At 37.5% G+C, this 18,391-nt stretch overlaps 1 protein-coding gene across 6 annotated transcripts in view; it reads left to right on the top strand.

Annotated features, from left to right (window-relative positions):
• The window catches only part of Rere (arginine-glutamic acid dipeptide repeats), a 407,183-nt gene that overhangs the window by 172,923 nt on the left and 215,869 nt on the right, over positions 1–18,391 (top strand). For 5 of the 6 annotated variants that reach the window (XM_078025198.1, XM_078025196.1, XM_078025197.1 and 2 more), the window contains exon 4: positions 7,954–8,079. The exons of the other annotated variant lie outside the window; for it this stretch is intronic. In XM_078025198.1, the coding sequence (XP_077881324.1) occupies positions 7,954–8,079 (126 nt within the window). The remainder of the gene's footprint in view (positions 1–7,953; positions 8,080–18,391) is intronic. 6 annotated transcript variants of the gene reach the window in all.

Genomic DNA, 18,391 nt, shown 5'->3' with positions numbered 1-18,391 from the left:
GCTTACAACTTCCCTTGCTGTTTTTCAGAGGAGCATTGCAGTTTAATCTTGGAAATTAAATGTTTTATATTCAGTTTCATGCCAGGATGACTTTTTACCATTTTCGGAGGTCTTTGCTCTTTATTGTATATTTCCTTACAAAATTTTTTTTTCACAGATACTGCACTGACACCGAAATTTTGGGAGGTGGACTTGTTTCCAGAAAAGTTTTAGTTTGGTGTAGTAGCTGCTGCTGCTGTTCTCTTCTTGCTTATTATCTGTGTGTGTGATTTTTTTACTAAACCAAATGCTTGTGTACCATGGAAAGTACATGGCTGTGAAATAAAATTGTAAAGATTTTTTCTCTTACCTGTTAAGATTCTGAGCTCCTTTGTACAGTTTTTTGCACATTAGCAAGTGCCTTCATGTTTGAGCAGTGCCCCTTACAAAGGGCTGATTATTGTGTGATAGTTGCTGTTCTGGGCAGAGACTTCTGCTGAGATACAGTAATTGCTCAGGGTATTAACAGCAATAAAAGCTGAAGCTTCTGTTGTCGCTGTTGGTATAATACAGCACATGTAAAGCTGTCTGCAAAAACAAGTGGAAAGTATGGTGTAGTGTGTTTAGACACCTTTTTTGGATGCACACACTGCTATTTTTTGTGTTTTTGTTTGAGATTCTGTATTAGTACATACTTGTGATTGTTGCATGAGAATAATGGAGATGGTGCAATATTGCTCCTGGAAAAAAATGTAGTTATGTTCACTTTATTATTTTTGTAGTTCTGCATACTTCTTAATGAAAAGATAAATAAATAGATGAGAATTTCCCTCCCTTCACTTCACGCAAGCAATAAGGGGAAAAGATGAACAGAAGGAAATATGCTTTTGTTTTTTGCAAGATTTTAAAGATTGGAGTTGGTTTTGCCCATAGCAAATAACATGGCAAATGAAGCAATGAAAATGAAAGAAAAATCCAATAGCTTTGAAATGTTGTAATTAGATATTTTATCTTTTTAGCTATTATAAAGCAAAAATTTGGTTTGTAGGTTGTAACTGAGAGATGTGATATGTGTTTGTTTATACCAAAAATGAGAATTAATCATTTTACAATTGTGGGTTTTTGAGATTAAGATTTCGAGTATAAGGGGATTGTAAAAAGAATTTGCTGATTGTTCTTTATGGTAGTGTTCCAATGGTAAGATTAGTCTTAGGATAAACTTACAGTGTTTAATAGAATAAAGGCTAATGAGTTGAAGTGGGGATGAGGGGATACCTTCTACCAGTCATAACAGTAGGGTAATACTAAGTTATTGAACTCTGAGGGTCTTGGGTAACATTTCATCAACTAGTTACATGTGAGGTAAGAAGAACTTTTGGATTTTATGTGGGGATGTGGGTTGTCTTCTACACTCTGCTATTACATTCTCTTAGAATCTGGGTCTATAGTACAGAACAAAACTACTTTTCTGTCCTGGCTTATGACTTAGTGGCCCAGCCAGACTATTTAAACAGTTTCCCCTTTCACTCTCCACAGTGTCTCAGTTTGGATGATAAGATGTGGGCCTTTTGTTTGGGGTAGGGCCCATGGCCCCTGCCTTATTCATATTTAAGCATCAGAATACAGGCACTCGGCACTGCCAGGCATATTTATAGCACTCATTTTCAGAGAGGGTGGAGGCTATGGTGGTACAGAGTAATTAAATTTCTAACTGTGCAGAGGTTTCTAAAGGTAGCATTTTCAAGGGAAGTGAATCATGTGTTCTATTAGGAAGCTTTCTTACTCTTAGAAATTATTCATTTGATTTGACTTATTTCCAAACCAGGAGATCTGGTTCTGTTTGAGTACATCGACCAAACTTATCTATGGAACAAGTCTTTAAAAGCAGGGGCTCAAGAGAGCAGATGGCAGTATGTGCTTAATTGGGAAGTAGGAAGAAAAAAGGATCAACAAGAAAGTAGGTTTCTGCACCTATCTCATAAATAATAAAACAGTTGGCAAAATCTTTAGTTCTTTAAAACAATAATCTGGAGTGGCAATCTGTGATCTTTGTGGCTTGTCGTGAAAAGATGAATTGAACTTTTTTTGTTGTTGTTGTTTTTTAAAGAGTTTAGATTTGGAAAACCAAGGCAGTTAGCAGGGTTGCAGGCTAAAAGGATGAATCAAGAACTGCTTGAGTGTTAGATGGCAAACTGGTAAGCAAGAGGACATCTGTGAAAGCAGAGGACTACCCAAGGAGGCTGACACTTCTGTCTTGGGTTCTTAGATCATCCTTTTGCTCCCTGTCTGTAAAGGACTCTTTACTTGGACTAGATTGAGTGGATCTCTGTTAATGTTAACTGCAACTGAAGGCTTGGTGTGTCATTTTCAACCCTTTCTTCTGCTGCCCTCCCCTATGTTTCTGGGTTACCATGCGACTTAGATTGCTTGGAGGATTTTGTTCGTGAAAGAGTCAGGATTATCAAGGAGTATTCTATCCCAGAATGAAATTAGGAGTGTTTTGGGTCATCATCAGTGCCTCGGACTGGCATTTATTGAAAACCTGCTTTGTGTTTTTTGTTGAGTGACCATAAAGGGCAGTGAAGAAGTATAAAATATTGTTCTTTTTAAGAGACTACTCAACAGTATTGGTGGAGAAAAAAATCATTTATTCACTTTTTGTTCTAAAAGAAAGATTTTTAAAAACTGCAATTCTATTTTTATAAAAATTCAAGTCTTAGGTATAATAGAGATCTAGTTTGCTATCTAGGAATGAGCATGGTGTCTGAGAATGATTCCGTATAATATCAAGGAGTTCCTTGTAATAGTTCCTGCCTAATTCTTTATTCATAGATCAATAATCAAAGCTCTTTCTTTAATATTCTGCATGGGGTTTTATGTGGATTCTTGAGTTGCCATCACTCTAACACTAGAAGGAAGTATGATTTTGGTTTCCTAGTGGGTTTTTCAGCTGTTACTTAGGCCAAATGAGTTTTCAGGAAAAATATGTAATTATTTGAATACCATTTAAGATTCAATTGATTCATTTTATTAAAACTGGAGAAATCATCCCTCAGATTGAACTTGGTTTAAACAGTACTTAGAGTGAAGAAAGGTCATTGAGGATGTTATAAAGTGGACTTTGAGTTGCCTGGGTGCATTGTTAACAGTGATGCATGGAGGAGTGTGCTGTTGCACTGTCCATCCCAAAAGAGAGTACATTTTCATTGCTGGTTGTGAGTATGGAAAAGCTAAGAATATATACCACTCACTAGTCACCTTGGAGGAGACACATCTCCATTTCTGCCATGAATGTGGAAGCCAGGTTATTCATGGTTTAATACCATATCCCTGTCTATGTTTCATTGCCATATATGAGCAGCCGGAGTGGGGAACATGAACATTTCTCCATAATCTCTGGTCTTTACCCACAACCCTACTCCAAAGTCGATTGTTACCTGTCAGTTCTTATTCATGTGTTTCCTGATAGTACAGCTGAAGAGAGGCTGCAGAGAAATTATCTTCAGCCTAGGTACTGCTTATGGGAACTGCCCTCCCTTCACCAAATTTAGCTGCTCAGAAGTGGAATAAAAGCAACAAGAAGCTGTTTTACTTCTACTAAAATGAAAACTTAGTAATTAAGGAACATAGGAGATGTCATGTAGAGGCTTCATTAACAAGCACTCTTTGGGGCTGGGGATGTGGCTCAGCGGTAGCGCGCTCGCCTGGCATGCGTGCGGCCCGGGTTCGATCCTCAGCACCACATACCAACAAAGATGTTGTGTCCGCCGAGAACTAAGAAGTAAAAATTAAAAATTCTCTAAAAAAAAAAAAAAAAAAAAAAAAAAAAAAAAAAAAAAAAAAAAAAAAAAAAAAAAAAAAAACAAGCACTCTTTGGGTACACATTCACATGTATATATAATGATTTATTAGACACATGTATTACCTATTACAGTTGTTTAATTGCAGTTTTGTTATTGTGACTGTGGAGCACAGATTGTATGGTTTATATGCATATTATGAAATGGGCATTCATTTTAATAATAGGTAAATCTTGCATTGGAGTGTTTTTTCAATGGTGGCAGAGAAGATCTGCATTAGTGTGAATATAACTAATTCAGAATTAATCAGGGATACGTAACTCTGGAACTGATGGACTCAACATTGGGCTGTCTGGGTTCCTATGCTCCGTCCTGTGAGTTGCTATCTTTCATGATTTGGGGCAAGACACTTAACCAACTTAACTTTACTTTATTTACATATGAAGTTGGGGTAAAAAGACATACCTCACCAGGTAGGTAGGCTGTTTACAAATCATATAGCACAGGGCCTTCCCTGAAGGATAACAGTAATCATGATGTTGATATTTAGTTGGTGCTCTTTGTCTGTTCTGTTCAGTGATCAATATTTTGTGCTTAGCACTTTGACTTGACTGTAACATCCATCCTAAATACTAAACATTGACTGAGTAACATTTCAGTGGGAAAAAAATTCCCTGGATAAGTTTTGAAAAACTTCAGTAGTAGTAGTTTGAAAAAATTCAGGCATTAGTGCTGTGTCTATTGAATATCTCGTCTGTTTTACCAAGAGTTTCTGGTAAAACGTAAATGCTCAGTAAATATTAGTTGAATGAAAGAGTTTTGGGGGGAAAGACTAATCCCAAGAAATTTGATCATTTACCTTTACTTAGCCTGTAGTAGTATTTAATGTATTTAAATGATGAACCTATTTCTTTAAAAATATTTCTCTAATTTTTAAAAAGGAGTTTCTTATTTTCCTCAGGGAGTTTAAATGACTGCCATAACATATTTTAGGTGTCATTATATTCTGTTTTAAGTTTTCAATGTGACTGGCTTTTAGCAAAATTAAATGAGGCTTAGTCTTTGTGTGAATACTCCAGAAAAGGCCACCTGCTGTGAGAAGAGCCTCAGGGTGGAGAAACAGCTTCTGAGGGTCTGTGGTGGTTTGGATTGTGTTTCTGACATCCCTGGGACAGGCCTGAAGTCCATGTTTCTTTCTGTAGTTCCTTCCCTTTACCCTCTTGCTTTATGCCTTATAAAAAGTTCAGTACCACTCAGTTACAGCTTTGTGGTATGTGTGTTGTGTTGGATGATGAAGCAACAGTTTTCACATTTGTTACTGTTTCTATTTTGTGGGGCACGGACCTGCCTGTCATTTAAAAACAAATAATGAATGGACAGTAGGATGCTTCTTTCAAAGAAGTTGGTCCTTTCAGTTTGGTTGCTGTCATCTGTCAGAAGTGAGTGCATTCATGTGGTTGTACTCTAGACTGTGATTTCTTTTTTTCCTTCATTTGTTTTTTTAAGTTGTTGCATACTAATTGTACATACTTATAGGGTACAGTATGCCATGGTTTCTAAGGTAAGAAATGGTGTCCATTACTGAACTGGTGCCAGAATTTTAGAGGCCATACTTTTATTTTTCTTTGTTTGAAATAAAGGTCATCCTTGCTTATATTAGCCTTGTTAAAAAAAAAAAAAATAGAAGGGGATACTAGGTTTACACCAGACTATTAAGTGCAAGGACTAAACATTCTTTGTATTTGTAAATTTGAAGTTTATAGTTTCATTTAATCTTTTAAGAGGCACAAGTTGGAATGAAAGTTCTTAGCTCTGAGTTGGATGGATGTATAGTTAAGGTAAGGTTGTTGGATATCTGAACCTCATACCCTCTCAATTACTGGAGCAGTGCTGATAGAGTCTTTGACTAAAACATCCTTTCTGCATTTCATAGATATCAATTTAGAAATAGATAGCGAGATGTTCACTTAACTGGAAGTTAAAATGAGGTTTTGGGAGTAAATAATCTCAGACCATTCTATTTTTTTTTTTTTTTTTTTTTACGCTCCGTTTTTCTCTGTTTCTCAGCAGTTGGTTTTACTCTTGGCTGCAGGGCAGGATGGGCCCCTGGAATATAAATTTTAATGGTACACAAAAACTGTGAATTTGGGTAATTAATTTTCTCCTGATTCATTTAGATTTTAGGGTTCCAAGAAGTCGTTTAGTTTTTTTAAATTATATATATTTCTATAAAATGTTTTTCTGAAAGTGTTATTTACTTATTATATGTATGTGAAACTTTATGCAGAAAACTATAGATATTCTAATTTTTGTTTTTCAATGCACATAAGAAAGTTGGGACAGTCTGGTATTTTGCAGATATCTGCTATGCAAGAATATTGATGAAGTCTTGTTCAAACTTGACTCCTTAGAACTGGAAATTTGAAATTCGTGTATGTATATATGGGTGTTTGTGTTAAGAACCAACTCAGAATAGTTCCAGAAAAAAACAGGAAAAGTGCTTGAGAGAAAATTAGGAAACTGAGATACTGTCAATGTTTTCTGATTCATAAGAACAATGATTTGCTTTGAAAAGGCTCTGATTTTAAGGCCTAAAATGTTTTAATAATTTCTTGAACTTTTGCATATTTAAAATAATGCCGAAGTGTTTAGAAATGCTTCACTGTGTGTTAAAATTTTGAAACTTTTAATTTGAATGTTTTATTTGAATTTAAATTCTGATTCATTGAATTCCTAGTCAGGACATTAAAGAGGAATTCATCTTTGTTTTGATGCTTATGGTGAAAAATATTAAATATATTGTACATTTAAATGCACACTTGAGTTTTTACTTGAATTTGAATTATAGCAGGGGGAGGAGGGAGGTGCATGATGGAGGAGGCTATTTCTGATGACACAAGACAATCATTGATATTGTCATAGAGGCTCTGGTGATCAGAGACCAACTGCAGAGGTTTACTATGAGGAACTGAAGATACACTGTACATGGTGATCTGTAAAGAAAGAAAGGAAAAGAGCATGATCATGATAAAGACATTCCTAATAGCTTATTTTCTTGATTTGTCTTGGTGGTGTTAAGAATCATAAAAATAGTAGTTAGTGGATTTTATGAAAATCTTGGTTCGCAGAAGTATTTTAGACAATGATGGTTTCTCAAAAAGGATCACATGTAACAGGGAACCTTATTGATGATTTAATATTTTAAAAAGTTGACTTTCTATTACTTAACCATCTTTAAGAACAGAGGTTCTTATATGTATAAGGATTTGGCTTACAGATTTCTAAAGTTTATAAACCACCACATGAAACTGGATTAGTTGGTTAAAAAAATTTATATGCTTTCTAGAATATTTGAAAGGGAACATATTCAAACTATTATTGTGACATCTTTCCTGATACTCAGAAGGACTATACTAGCTTTCAGAAGTGCTTTCTAATCTTTTTTTTTTTCTTTCTAGTTTTAAACGTTTTCAATGTTTAGAGAGAGAGACAGAGAGAGGTGGTACATGTTTAACTGGCTTTGCCCCCAGAAGAAATAACTGTCTTGAGCTTTGTGCTCTGTGCCTGTTCATTAGCCTCACCTTGTGGGCATTTTGAGAAAATTAAATCTCACTTTGAATGTCCTCCTCTTTCCTCTGTTTTTAAGCCAATGTCTATTTATCTTACCTTCATCTTTACAAAATTAAAGTAGTACTTCAAGAAAATGACAGGTTCTCTCTTTGGCTGCTATAATGCCTAGACTGTTTATTAAATATATGGGCTTCAGCATGTTGCATTAGAAATTCTTCTGAAAGCTGGGTTGGTCTACATGTGGTTTAGTTTCACTGTTATATTTACATAATAGCACTGAATATTTTGTTTTTACTATAAGCAAAGCATGCCATTATTACTGTGCTATTGCACTGTGTCACATCTTTACTTGGTTATTTTGAGGGGCACACACCATACTTTTTATGAAAGGACCTAGTTGAAATCTGGAGCCAGAAGTTTGTTCACACGGAAATAAGGAAACAGCTTTGATTAATGCAGAATGTGACAGAACAAAGTCTCTGAGATTTCAGAGGCCATCTGCTAAAGGATTTTTGCAGATACCTGCTTGTGTGCTGAGTGCCCCCAATAACCAGGGCATGAGGGGGCATTGGGCACGTTAACTTAAAACTCTTTTCTTTTTTAGGTCCACAACTCCCAGGCCTGTTGCAGATCTCCAACTCCTGCTTTGTGTGACCCCCCAGCATGCTCTCTGCCGGTGGCATCACAGCCACCACAGCATCTTTCTGAAGCCGGGAGAGGGCCTGTAGGGGTAAGGAGAATCCCGTTTTTAAAAGCTATCAGTATTTTATATCCCATAGGGTATAAAATAGGAATATTACCTCCCTCCCCAGAGCCCCTTTAAAAATGTGCTGTATCATATGTGTTTTTAAAGGAGTAACAAGTACATGCACAGCGGAAGCAAAATACGGGACTTGCCTTACCCCTCTAGGACAGTTCCAGAAGTTAGTGGGGTTTGGTGGAAGGGTATTTTGGCACCAGCAGAGAGCATGCTGGGCTGCTGCAAGGAGCAGGAGCTGGCAATCAGCAGCGAGTATGGATGTTGGCAACTGAAATGGGGGAAAAGGGGGTAAGTTTGAGTGCAAGTGTGGAATGTGCATTTTTCCGGACTCATGGCTCACGGATATAAATTGATTGTTCTTCTCTCAGAGGATGTTTTGTAAAAGGCTGTTCAGAAGCAGTAAGGCTTTATGGTAATGCTAGATATAGGATAAAGCTCTACCTCTCCCAGCTGCTTATTCTGATAATTGCTGTCTTGATGATTACACAGGAGGTGTAAGATGCGGCAAGATGCAGTGACTCGGGGCTGGGGATTTGGCTCAAGCAGTAGCGCGCTCGCCTCGCATGCGTGCGGCCCAGGTTCGATCCTCAGCACCACATACCAACAAAGATGTTGTGTCTGCCGAGAACTAAAAAATAAATATTAAAAATTCTCTCTCTATCTCTCTCTCCTCTCTCACTCTCTCTTTAAAAAAAAAAAAAAAAAAAAAAAAAAAAAAAAAAAGATGCAGTGACTCACGTGATCCACCCCTAGAGCACAGGGATCTCCTGATGGAGATCATAAAGGCTCTTCCTGTGTAGTTCAGCAATCCCTCCTTTTTTTGTCTTCTTTTCCCTTCTTACTTTTCTGAACAAGAGGTGTTTATTGTTAAACTGGGTACCTAAGACTGCTGTTAATCATTAAAGAAGTATAATCCAAGTGTAGAACTTAAATTTGTACTGAATTAGAAAATTATAGCCTTCAGTGCTCTTCTCCTCATCTCAGCATACTCAGAGTACAAGGTGCTGCCGATACATGATGAGTTGTTCAGCTGCAGTGTACAATATTAGCATCTTGGCACTAAGAAAGGAGAGTTTTCCAGATATAGCACTTGTGGAGGAGTTCTGTGAAGGTAGGTTGGATTGAGAAGCTGGGTATGTTTTTTGACACTTCAGTAAGGTGTAGATAGGCAGAGTGGAAGGCTTCCAGGTGCACCTGCCTTCCTATGTATATAAACAACGCATGCTGTGTGCCTGGTGAGTCTCAGCAAGAAGATGATCTACAGAATGTCACTGAAGAGCGCAGGTTAGTAGGTCTTGGGAGGTAGAGGTGGGAATACAAAGTGGGGCTGGTTCACAGAGGATCTTATAGATTAAACAAATTGAGATATTTATGCTTGGGCAATAGACAACTTTTGTAGTTATTTTGTTTAATTGCACGCAAGCTATTTTGCAGACCACTGCCTCAGAATATTCCCTGGACATCAGTATGGAGACATTAGGATAGACGTCCCTGTGTTAAGATGGAGACAACCAAGACAGTAGAGATGGGGAGTAATACCTGTATCACTATTGCAGCAAACATAGTTACCATAATTCCTCAAGCACTGGACCCAGAAGAGGGTTCACATTATGGAACTCTTGACTTCTTGAAATAATAATCATTTACAGTGGAAGATAGAACCCAACAGGGGTAAACATCTGATTATGATCCCTGGAGCTGTATATTGACATTCTAAGGGGCAAATTAGTCCAGTCTTGACTGCTTACTTTTAAGACTTTAGCCTTTACTAATTTTAGAATATGTGTATCTAAAGAATGGGTTTATTTTTCAGGTTGATGCTTTAGAGACAGACTCTTGCTAAGTTGCTTTGGGCCTCACTAAGTGCTAAGGCTGTTTTGAACTTGTGATCCTCCAGCCTCAGCCTCCTGAGCTGCTGGGATTAGAGGTGTGCTCCACTGCCCTCAGCACTGAAAGGCTTTTAAATTTTGCCCGTAACACTTACTTTTAATGAGTTTTCTATATTAGCATTAGCGGTGACCAGTATTTAGTTTTGTAGTACTGGCAATTGAACCCAGGGCCTCCCATGTGCTAGGCAAATGCTTTACCATGGAGTTATACCCCCATTTGTTTTATTAGCATTTTTATTTTGAGACAGTGTCTTGCTAAGGCTGCCCTTTGACTTATGATCCTCCTGCTTCAGCCTTCTGAGTAGCTGGGATTATGGTTGTGCACCACTGTGCCTGCCGGTATTTATTTTTAGTATTCATGTCCACGGAGGATTTAAATAAATTCGCGATTGGTGGAACTCTCGGATACCATCCTATGTGGGTTATAGAAGATTCTGTATAAGATGATAAATCTTTTAGTCAAGATGATGTTGCATAAAGCAACTGTATTGATTATTTCTTAATGATGCTTTGTGCTGCCAAAGTCATTTGTGCTGGATCTGAATTGGATCCAGTTGGCAGAGCTCCCTCACCCTTATGTGTGGAACTCTCGTAAATTCTGCAGGCACACAGATCTAACATGGTGTAATGAGAGAGCTGCTGGGAAAAAAAAAATTGATTACAGGGTTGCAGACAATATCATTGTTAATTTAGTTTTTATAGGATACCATTGATTGTTTCATAATTTAACTTTCTTTGCATATTCAGTTATATGTGATCTATACTTGAATTTCTATACTAATGGTAGCATAAACTCATCAGATTTAATTTTGTAAGTGTTTAACTTTTGCGGAGGGTGGGGTAGGGTGGGGGCCAGTACTGGGGATTGAACCCAGGGCCACTCTGCCACTGATCTATATCCCCAGCCCTTTATATTTTTAAACAGGGCCTAAGTTGTTAAGGCTGGCCTTGAGCTTGTGATTCTCCTTCCTGAGCCTCCTGAGAAGCTGGGATTACAGACAAGTGCCACAGTATGTGGCTTTGATTTATTTTCGTATCAGTTCTGGAGAGGCAACCTTTTTACTTGTTACTGAGAATTTGCTAGCTTGGATGTTTATCTGACAAAAAGTACTGTGCTCACTGGTTGGAGGTGGCAGTGGGGGAGGGAGGAAGGAAGACAAAGACAACATGGCTGGATCCTCCCTGGATTGGTTAGAGGTGACCAACCCCCACCTGCTAATTTGAATAGAAACTATTTGGCAGTATGGCAGAGGGTTGAGCTAAAGAAGGAAAGATGCTGCCATTTCAAGGGGACTTAAAATGTCCTTTTCTTTCTGTTGTCATGGATGTGTTTCTGCAGGCCATGTGGGTGGTGCCTTTCCGCTTCCTCACTAGGGGATGAAGGGCTAGTGCACAAGACCTCTCCAGTATGGCTAATTAAAGGCAGTATTCTATTAGTGGTTTGAACTGCTTTGTTTTTAGTAACTTAAAAAAACAAAAACAAAAACAAACTTCTATTGTTTTGTTTTGGGTGCATTTTCCTCTGGGGAACGTTTTTTTCCTTTTCTTGACAGATTCCTGTGTAACACATACATAAACAGGATTTCTAACCCTGAATTTTCTCATTTGTAAAATGGATATAATTCTATGTACCTCAGAGGGTTGTTGCAAAAATTAAATGAAATAATTTATTTTTTAATTTGTTTTCTTTTTATGTGGTGTGAGGATCGAACTCAGTGACTCTTTATGCATGCTAGCTAGTGCTCTGCCACAAAGCTACAGCCCCAGCCCATGAAATAATTTATAAAATTTTTGAGCACATTGCAGTCTATATGTCCCCTTAATGTTGGGGATGTGTTCTGAGAAATGCATCATTAGGCAATTTTGTCATTGTGAAAATATCATAGAATATAAATACCCAGCTCTAGGTTATATGGACTTCAGACCTGTACAGTATATTACTGTATTGAATGCTGTATGCAACTGTACCATTATAGTAAATGTTTGTGTATCTAAACATAGAAAAGGTATAGTAGAAATACTCGATGATAAGAATTATCCTGTTGTATTGTAATCTTACAGGACTGTCACTATATATGTGGTCCAATGTTTGGTACATAGGTGTACTTAGCATACAACAAACATGTATTAATCATTATCTGTTTTTACATTACATAATATTTGTGATTTATACAAATTCTGGTTTTAAATTAAATTAATAGTTTTCTAGACATCCTTAATTGATGTCCATATAGACTTCTGATTTCTGAGTTTGAGAGCATCTGTGAACTTATTGAAATTGTTTGCAAAGTCTTACGTGTATATACATTTTTCTGGAAAGAGGATCTAGAATTTGAGAGGTAAAAATATATGTATATGCATATATGTATTTTAAAATACTTTTAGCTGTACATGGATACAATACCTTTATTTTTTTATATGTTTTATGTGGTGCCAAGGATCAAACCCAGTGTCTCATACATACATGCTTAGGCAAGCACTCTACCACTGAGCTTCAGCCCTATCCTTATATTTATTTTCTCATGAGTTCTCATCATTATATTCCTAAGATAGGGTAGAGCTAGGATTGTGGCTCAGGGGTACAGCGCTTGCCTCACATGTGTAAAGCACTGGGTTCTATTCTCAGCACTGCGTATAAATAAATGAATAAAATAAGTCCATCAACAACTAAAAATGTTTTTTTAAAAAAACAAAACAACAAACTAATAGAACCACTATGGAAAGACTCTGTAGTGGGTCATTTAGAACTTAAGATCAGCTAGCTGTTTTCTCAGGAAGTAAACAGACTGAGAGTTTGTTTACTTTGTGCCCAAGCATTCTGTTGTTTTTTGATATTATTGCTTTTCATATTGGGAGTTGGTACCACGTAATAATTAAAAATGAATGAAAACTTATTATAAAACACTGTCTTAAAAAAGAAGCTGACTGGACTGGTGATGTGGCTCAAGCCGTAATGTGCTTGCCCTGGCATGTGCGGGGAGCTGGGTTCGATCCTCAGCACCACATAAAATAAAGATGTTGTGTCCACCGAAACTGAAAAAAAAATATTAAAAAAATTCTCTCCCTCTCCCTCTCCCTCCCTCCCTCCCTCCCTCCCTCCCTTCCCCCTCTTTAAAAAAAAAAAAAAAAGTGAAGCTGTCTATGTTTGTTACTTACTCATTGCTTAGAAAGAACTCTAATCTACCTGTTCAGCTGTGCAGGAGTTTCAGAGGCTATATGACTCATTATTTACTGTGGCTTCCCCAGTTGACAGCAAGTATGGCAAAATAACCTTGGGAAAAATCATAAGTCACGCTGTATTTTATATCTCAGTATAATGAAAAGTGTTGATATGACTGAATTTTCGGAAGAATTGCTAATATCAAAGCTGCAATTAATCCAACAAACCCAAATGAAAGATTATTACTAGCTATTGAATTTTAATGTAGCAAATTGTAAAATAAATTCTCAGATACCCAGATGACCTGTACGGCAAAAGCCCACTGATGGTGGCATTAGAGAGCACACATTAGTTGTTTTCATCAGAACAGTTGGTTGTCATAACCTGCTCTCTCATAAAAGCTAATTGTCAGCTAATTTCTCTGAAGGCTGCCATTGGTATTGATATCCTTTTTACCCAAAGGGGGGCATTAAGTCACATTTTCAGAAAATGGATTTCAACAATCCTACGCTTTTATTAATTAACTGCTGCAAGTACAGTGTTTTTTTTTTTTTTGTTATTGTTGTTGTTTTTACTGTGGGTCAGTGTTGAATTTAATGTTGCCATCCAAGTTTCATTGAGCCATCTCACTTCTGGGCATTCTCAGGCCTTTCAACCCTGCCTTTTGGGGGTTTTTCCTACTGCTGGACTAGAAAAGTATCTAAACAGCTATCTGTTTATTCCAGGCTTTGCAGGTTCTTCAAAATTGCTTTTCCTGACATAATTGCCAAAGACATTTATCCCCACAGAAGTCAGATTGCTTTTGTTGTTTTTGGTACCAGCGATTTAACCCAGAGACACTTAACCACTGAGCCACTTCCCCAGTCCATTTTATTGTTTATTTTGAAACAGCGTCTTGCTAAGTTGCTCAGGGCCTCGCTCAATTTGTTGAGGCTGACTTTGAACTCATGATCCTCCTGCCTCAGCCTCCCAAGTTGCTGGGGTTACAGGGATGTGCCACCATGTCTGGCTAATTTTTTATTTTGAGACTCAGTCTTAAAAGTTGCTGTGAGTCTTGCTGAGTTACTGAGACTAACCTGCCTCAGCCTCCAGAATTGCTGGGATTGAAGATATGGCCACTGTGCCTGAAATTTTTAACGTGACACATAATATAGATTTGAAAGCAGGTAGAATTCTTGAATCTTGAAAATAGAAATTTATGTCAAAATGTATCTGGATTAATTAGGGTTAGTAAAAGCCCTTTGTAAAGACATTTCATAATATCCATGTTTCCTGTACTGAGAGCACAGGAAGGTCTTTCAGTGCTGTGATTATAACAGGTTTTGTAGGCCAAAGAATATTGGCCTCACTTTTCCATGAGTAAGAAAGATGTTTTGGCATAGCCTACCTCTTCTTTTGCCAGCAGACATTGCTGAATTATTTTAAATTTCTGATTCCAACCATATTATGTTATAATTGGTTTGGAAATAGTTGACAATCAGTTTAATCTGTATAATGTGAAAGTTACTTCTTGCTGCTAGTGATATAGATCAGTTTACTTGATCATTTTATTTTAGTGTTTCATTTAAAATAAGTTGAATGGATTGATTTGCCCTGTTTTTAAAAGGAGTATGAGTAGATTTTACTCATTGAAATTTTTTAGAGACAGTGTTAAAAGGAAGTCTGAAAAATGGTAGAAGTGGTTTCCTGAGACAATTTCACATTGATTCATTAACATGACAGAAAGTGTCAGGTGTCTGGATGGCATGTACTTTCTTGAGATTTTTTTTTTTTAATTAAAAAAAAAAAAACAACCTCAAGTTCTGAGTTTCACAGAATTTCTTTACTGAGGCTTGAATCCAGGGGCGCATAACCATTGACCCACATCCTCAGCCCTTTTAAATATGTTATTTAGAGACAGGGTCTTTTTGAGTTGCTTAGGGCCTCACTAAGTTGCTGAGGCTGGTTTTGAACTTACAGTCCTCCTGCCTCAGTCTCTCTAGCCTCTGGGAGTACAGCTGTGCACCACTGCACTTGTCTTGAGTTTCACAGAATTTCTGGAGACATTATTAGAATTCTGCCATAACAGTTTAACATAGAAATATGTGTTTTATATAGTAAAAGAAAAGTTAAGAAATATGTGATTAGTTGTTCATACTTCAGTATGCTTTCTCCACATAAGTAGGTTTTCTGGCAAATTCATAAATGATAATTTGAGTTTTTAATGAATCAAAATACTGAAAGACTGCTTTCTGTATCCTCCATTGTAAGCACTTCTAGACTTTTCTTTTCCTCTCTCCCCCTCCCCCCTCCCCCCTCCCTTTCCTTTTTCTTTGCTTTCCCACTTGCCATCCTGTGGCCTGGGACCTCCTCTGTAGCAACCTCCCCACCCTCCTCCTAGAGGCCTGCCTGCAGTCCTTGTGCTACTTAGTGCTTTATATTTCCTGTCCTACTTTCACTTCTTCTCAGCCTGTTATCTGTTCTTATTTTTGATTTCTAATTTTTAAAATTTAAAATAGTTTTGATCTTACTGAGTAATTAAAGGAACCATGAAGGCCTGTCTGTGTACCCTCCCTAAGGTCAGGGAGGTGGCTGGAAGCCATATATTTTACTGTTGAAATAATGGTGTTGGTTTGAATTGTGTTGGCAATATTCATTGGCTGTGTGATCAGAGGCTTAATCTCTCTGAGTCTCAGTTCACCTGTAAAACCAGGATAGGGATTCAGTTGTTCTGGAGTCAGGCCCAGGGAGTCACCCATGTTCTTGCCTAACCTTTCCCAAGAGACTCTGATGGGCAGTGACTTTACGAAATGGAGGTCTGCTCTTTCCCTGGGAACCCTTGTGAAAACACTTCTAGTCTTGCCTTTTTTGTGGGATGTGGAACTACTGGTACAGTTCTAGGATTTCTTATGCTTCTCAAATCTGAGAATATCATGGACTCAAGAAAGAAATTATTTTGTGGCATTCCTGTATTACTTCATTTCCTTCCTTCCCCAGTTAGGTATGATGGGTGTACTTATAGCCCCAGAATAGCTGTAAAAGGCAGTTTACTAATTAATTTAAAAACCAAATTGCAAAATCATTAAAATCCTTCTGGACATGGGGGTACATGCCTGTGATTCCCAGCAACTTGGGAGGCTAGGGCAGGAGGATTTCAAGTTTAAAGACAGCCTTAGCAGTTTAGTGAGGCCCTAAGCAACTTAACGTTTCAAAATAAATAAGTATGGCTAGTGATTTGGCTCAGTATTTAAGTGACCCTGAGTTCAATCTTTGGTACCAAAAAAAAGCAAAGCCCCCCAAAATGATAAAAAGCATTAACATCCTAAGTACCAACAGTTATTCAGTAGGATGGATGGTGATGTTTTTCTGAAATAAAATAGCCACGCATGGCAAAAATTTGTTCTTGACTGCTTCCAGCCCAAGTTCTTGGGAGTTGGTGCAGGCTGTGGCATGTGTAGAACACTTGTTTTCTTATGATAACTCAGTTTTTCTTTGACTTCTCTTATTTGTTATTGTTACTGAGAAACCTGTCAGTGTAAGAAGTGGCTTTGCCTTTATCTGGCAACGCCATGTAGGGTTCATCTTATTTACCTACTAGCCTTTGATAGTTACAGTAGTATTTATTTAACTGTATATAAGCTTATTTAAAGTCAAAATCTTGAACTGTGTTAATGAAGTTATAAAATATCTTTTTTTTTAAAAGAGAGAGTGATGGAGAGAGAGAGAGAGAATTTTTTAATATTTATTTTTTAGTTATTGGTGGACACAACATTGTTGTTTGTATGTGGTGCTGAGGATCGAACCCGGGCCGCACACATGCCAGGCGAGCGCGCTACCGCTTGAGCCACATCCCCAGCCCTAATGAAGTTATAAAATATCTAATCCAACAAATGAATGTTAAGATACACACTTAAATTAAGAGACTGTGCTTTATGTTTTTGTTTGCAGTTCCTAAAATGGTTTCTGGCTCTGATAGGTTGGATTAATAGTTTGTTTCATTTATAAGACACCCGCGGCCCCCCCCCCCACCAAAAACAAAACCTCATTAATAAAAACATGATTTTAAAAAGATAAGTGAATTTTTTAAAAAATTAAATACCATTGTCAGAGACTATCAACACAAAGTGTAACATTTAACAGGAGAAATCTTGGCCAGTACTAGCTAGAGTTAGATGCTGTTTTTAATTTATTTTTTTAAAAGATAGTGACTGTTGAGTATCTCTCCACTGCCTTCCACCTCCATAAAAAGGAAGTGAGTGTGGAACCAACAGTGTTCCTGGCTGTAGTGTCAGTACATTGCTTCAGTTTAATGTTTTTCCTGAATTGTTAAGAGTTCCTGTGGATTTGTGTAGCTCATAAAGCATAAACCATGTATACTTTCTGTTTAATATATGAAACTTCTGTTATTTTGCTTTCTATTTTTTATGTTTTTATGTTTGCCTATGGTGCTGGTTTTGGGGCTTTTAAATTTTCATTAGAGACATGTTTACTGAGTTCTTTCATAGGAGAAAGGCATGTGCCACTCAGACAGCTGCCCTTGGTTGCACCCTCTAGAATGTGATGCTTTTCTTTGATGCCCGATCAGAATGGAGTGTAGAATGGACTGTGCTGTGTGCCCTGTAGTAGGGTAGAGTTTGGGTGGAAATGTGAAGGACCTAAAGAGGCAACTGGAAATGCCTCTGGTGCCCCATTGTAGAAGATGTTTGTGTAGGGACCTTGAAGACACTGGGGCTTAGGATCTAAAGGATCCTAGGAGGATGTTTGGGAATAGCCTCTCAAGACAGAATGGGACCAGTTACAACAAGGTGAAGTACTAGAGTTTTAGGGTAATGTGACTGGAGTGCAGAAGAATTCTGGGAGGGATGACAACAGTTTGATTTTTGAGTTGAATCAGAAAGCACATTGTTTCCAGTCTTAAGTCCTTGTCACTGTCATTGTCATCATCATCTCCTCCTCCTACTCCCCCCCCTTTAAATATTTTTAGTTGTATATGGACACAATACCTTTGTCTTATTTATTTATTTATTCTTTCTTATGTGGTGCTGAGGATTAAGTCTATTGTCTCACACATGCTAGGCAAGTGTTCTACTGAGCTACAAACCCAGTCCCCTAAATTCTTTTTTTTTTTAATTTTTTTTTCGTTGTAATTGGATGCAATGCCTTTATTTTATTTATTTTTATGTGGTGCTGAGAATCGAACCCAGGGCCTTGCACATGCTAGGCGAGTGCTCTTCTGCTGAGCCACAACCCCCCA

This window comes from Ictidomys tridecemlineatus, chromosome 11 (assembly GCF_052094955.1).
Source record: "Ictidomys tridecemlineatus isolate mIctTri1 chromosome 11, mIctTri1.hap1, whole genome shotgun sequence".
Classification (NCBI taxonomy): domain Eukaryota; kingdom Metazoa; phylum Chordata; class Mammalia; order Rodentia; family Sciuridae; genus Ictidomys; species Ictidomys tridecemlineatus.
The sequence above is the reverse complement of the archived record's forward strand: the minus strand, read 5'-3'. Positions and strand labels throughout refer to the sequence as shown.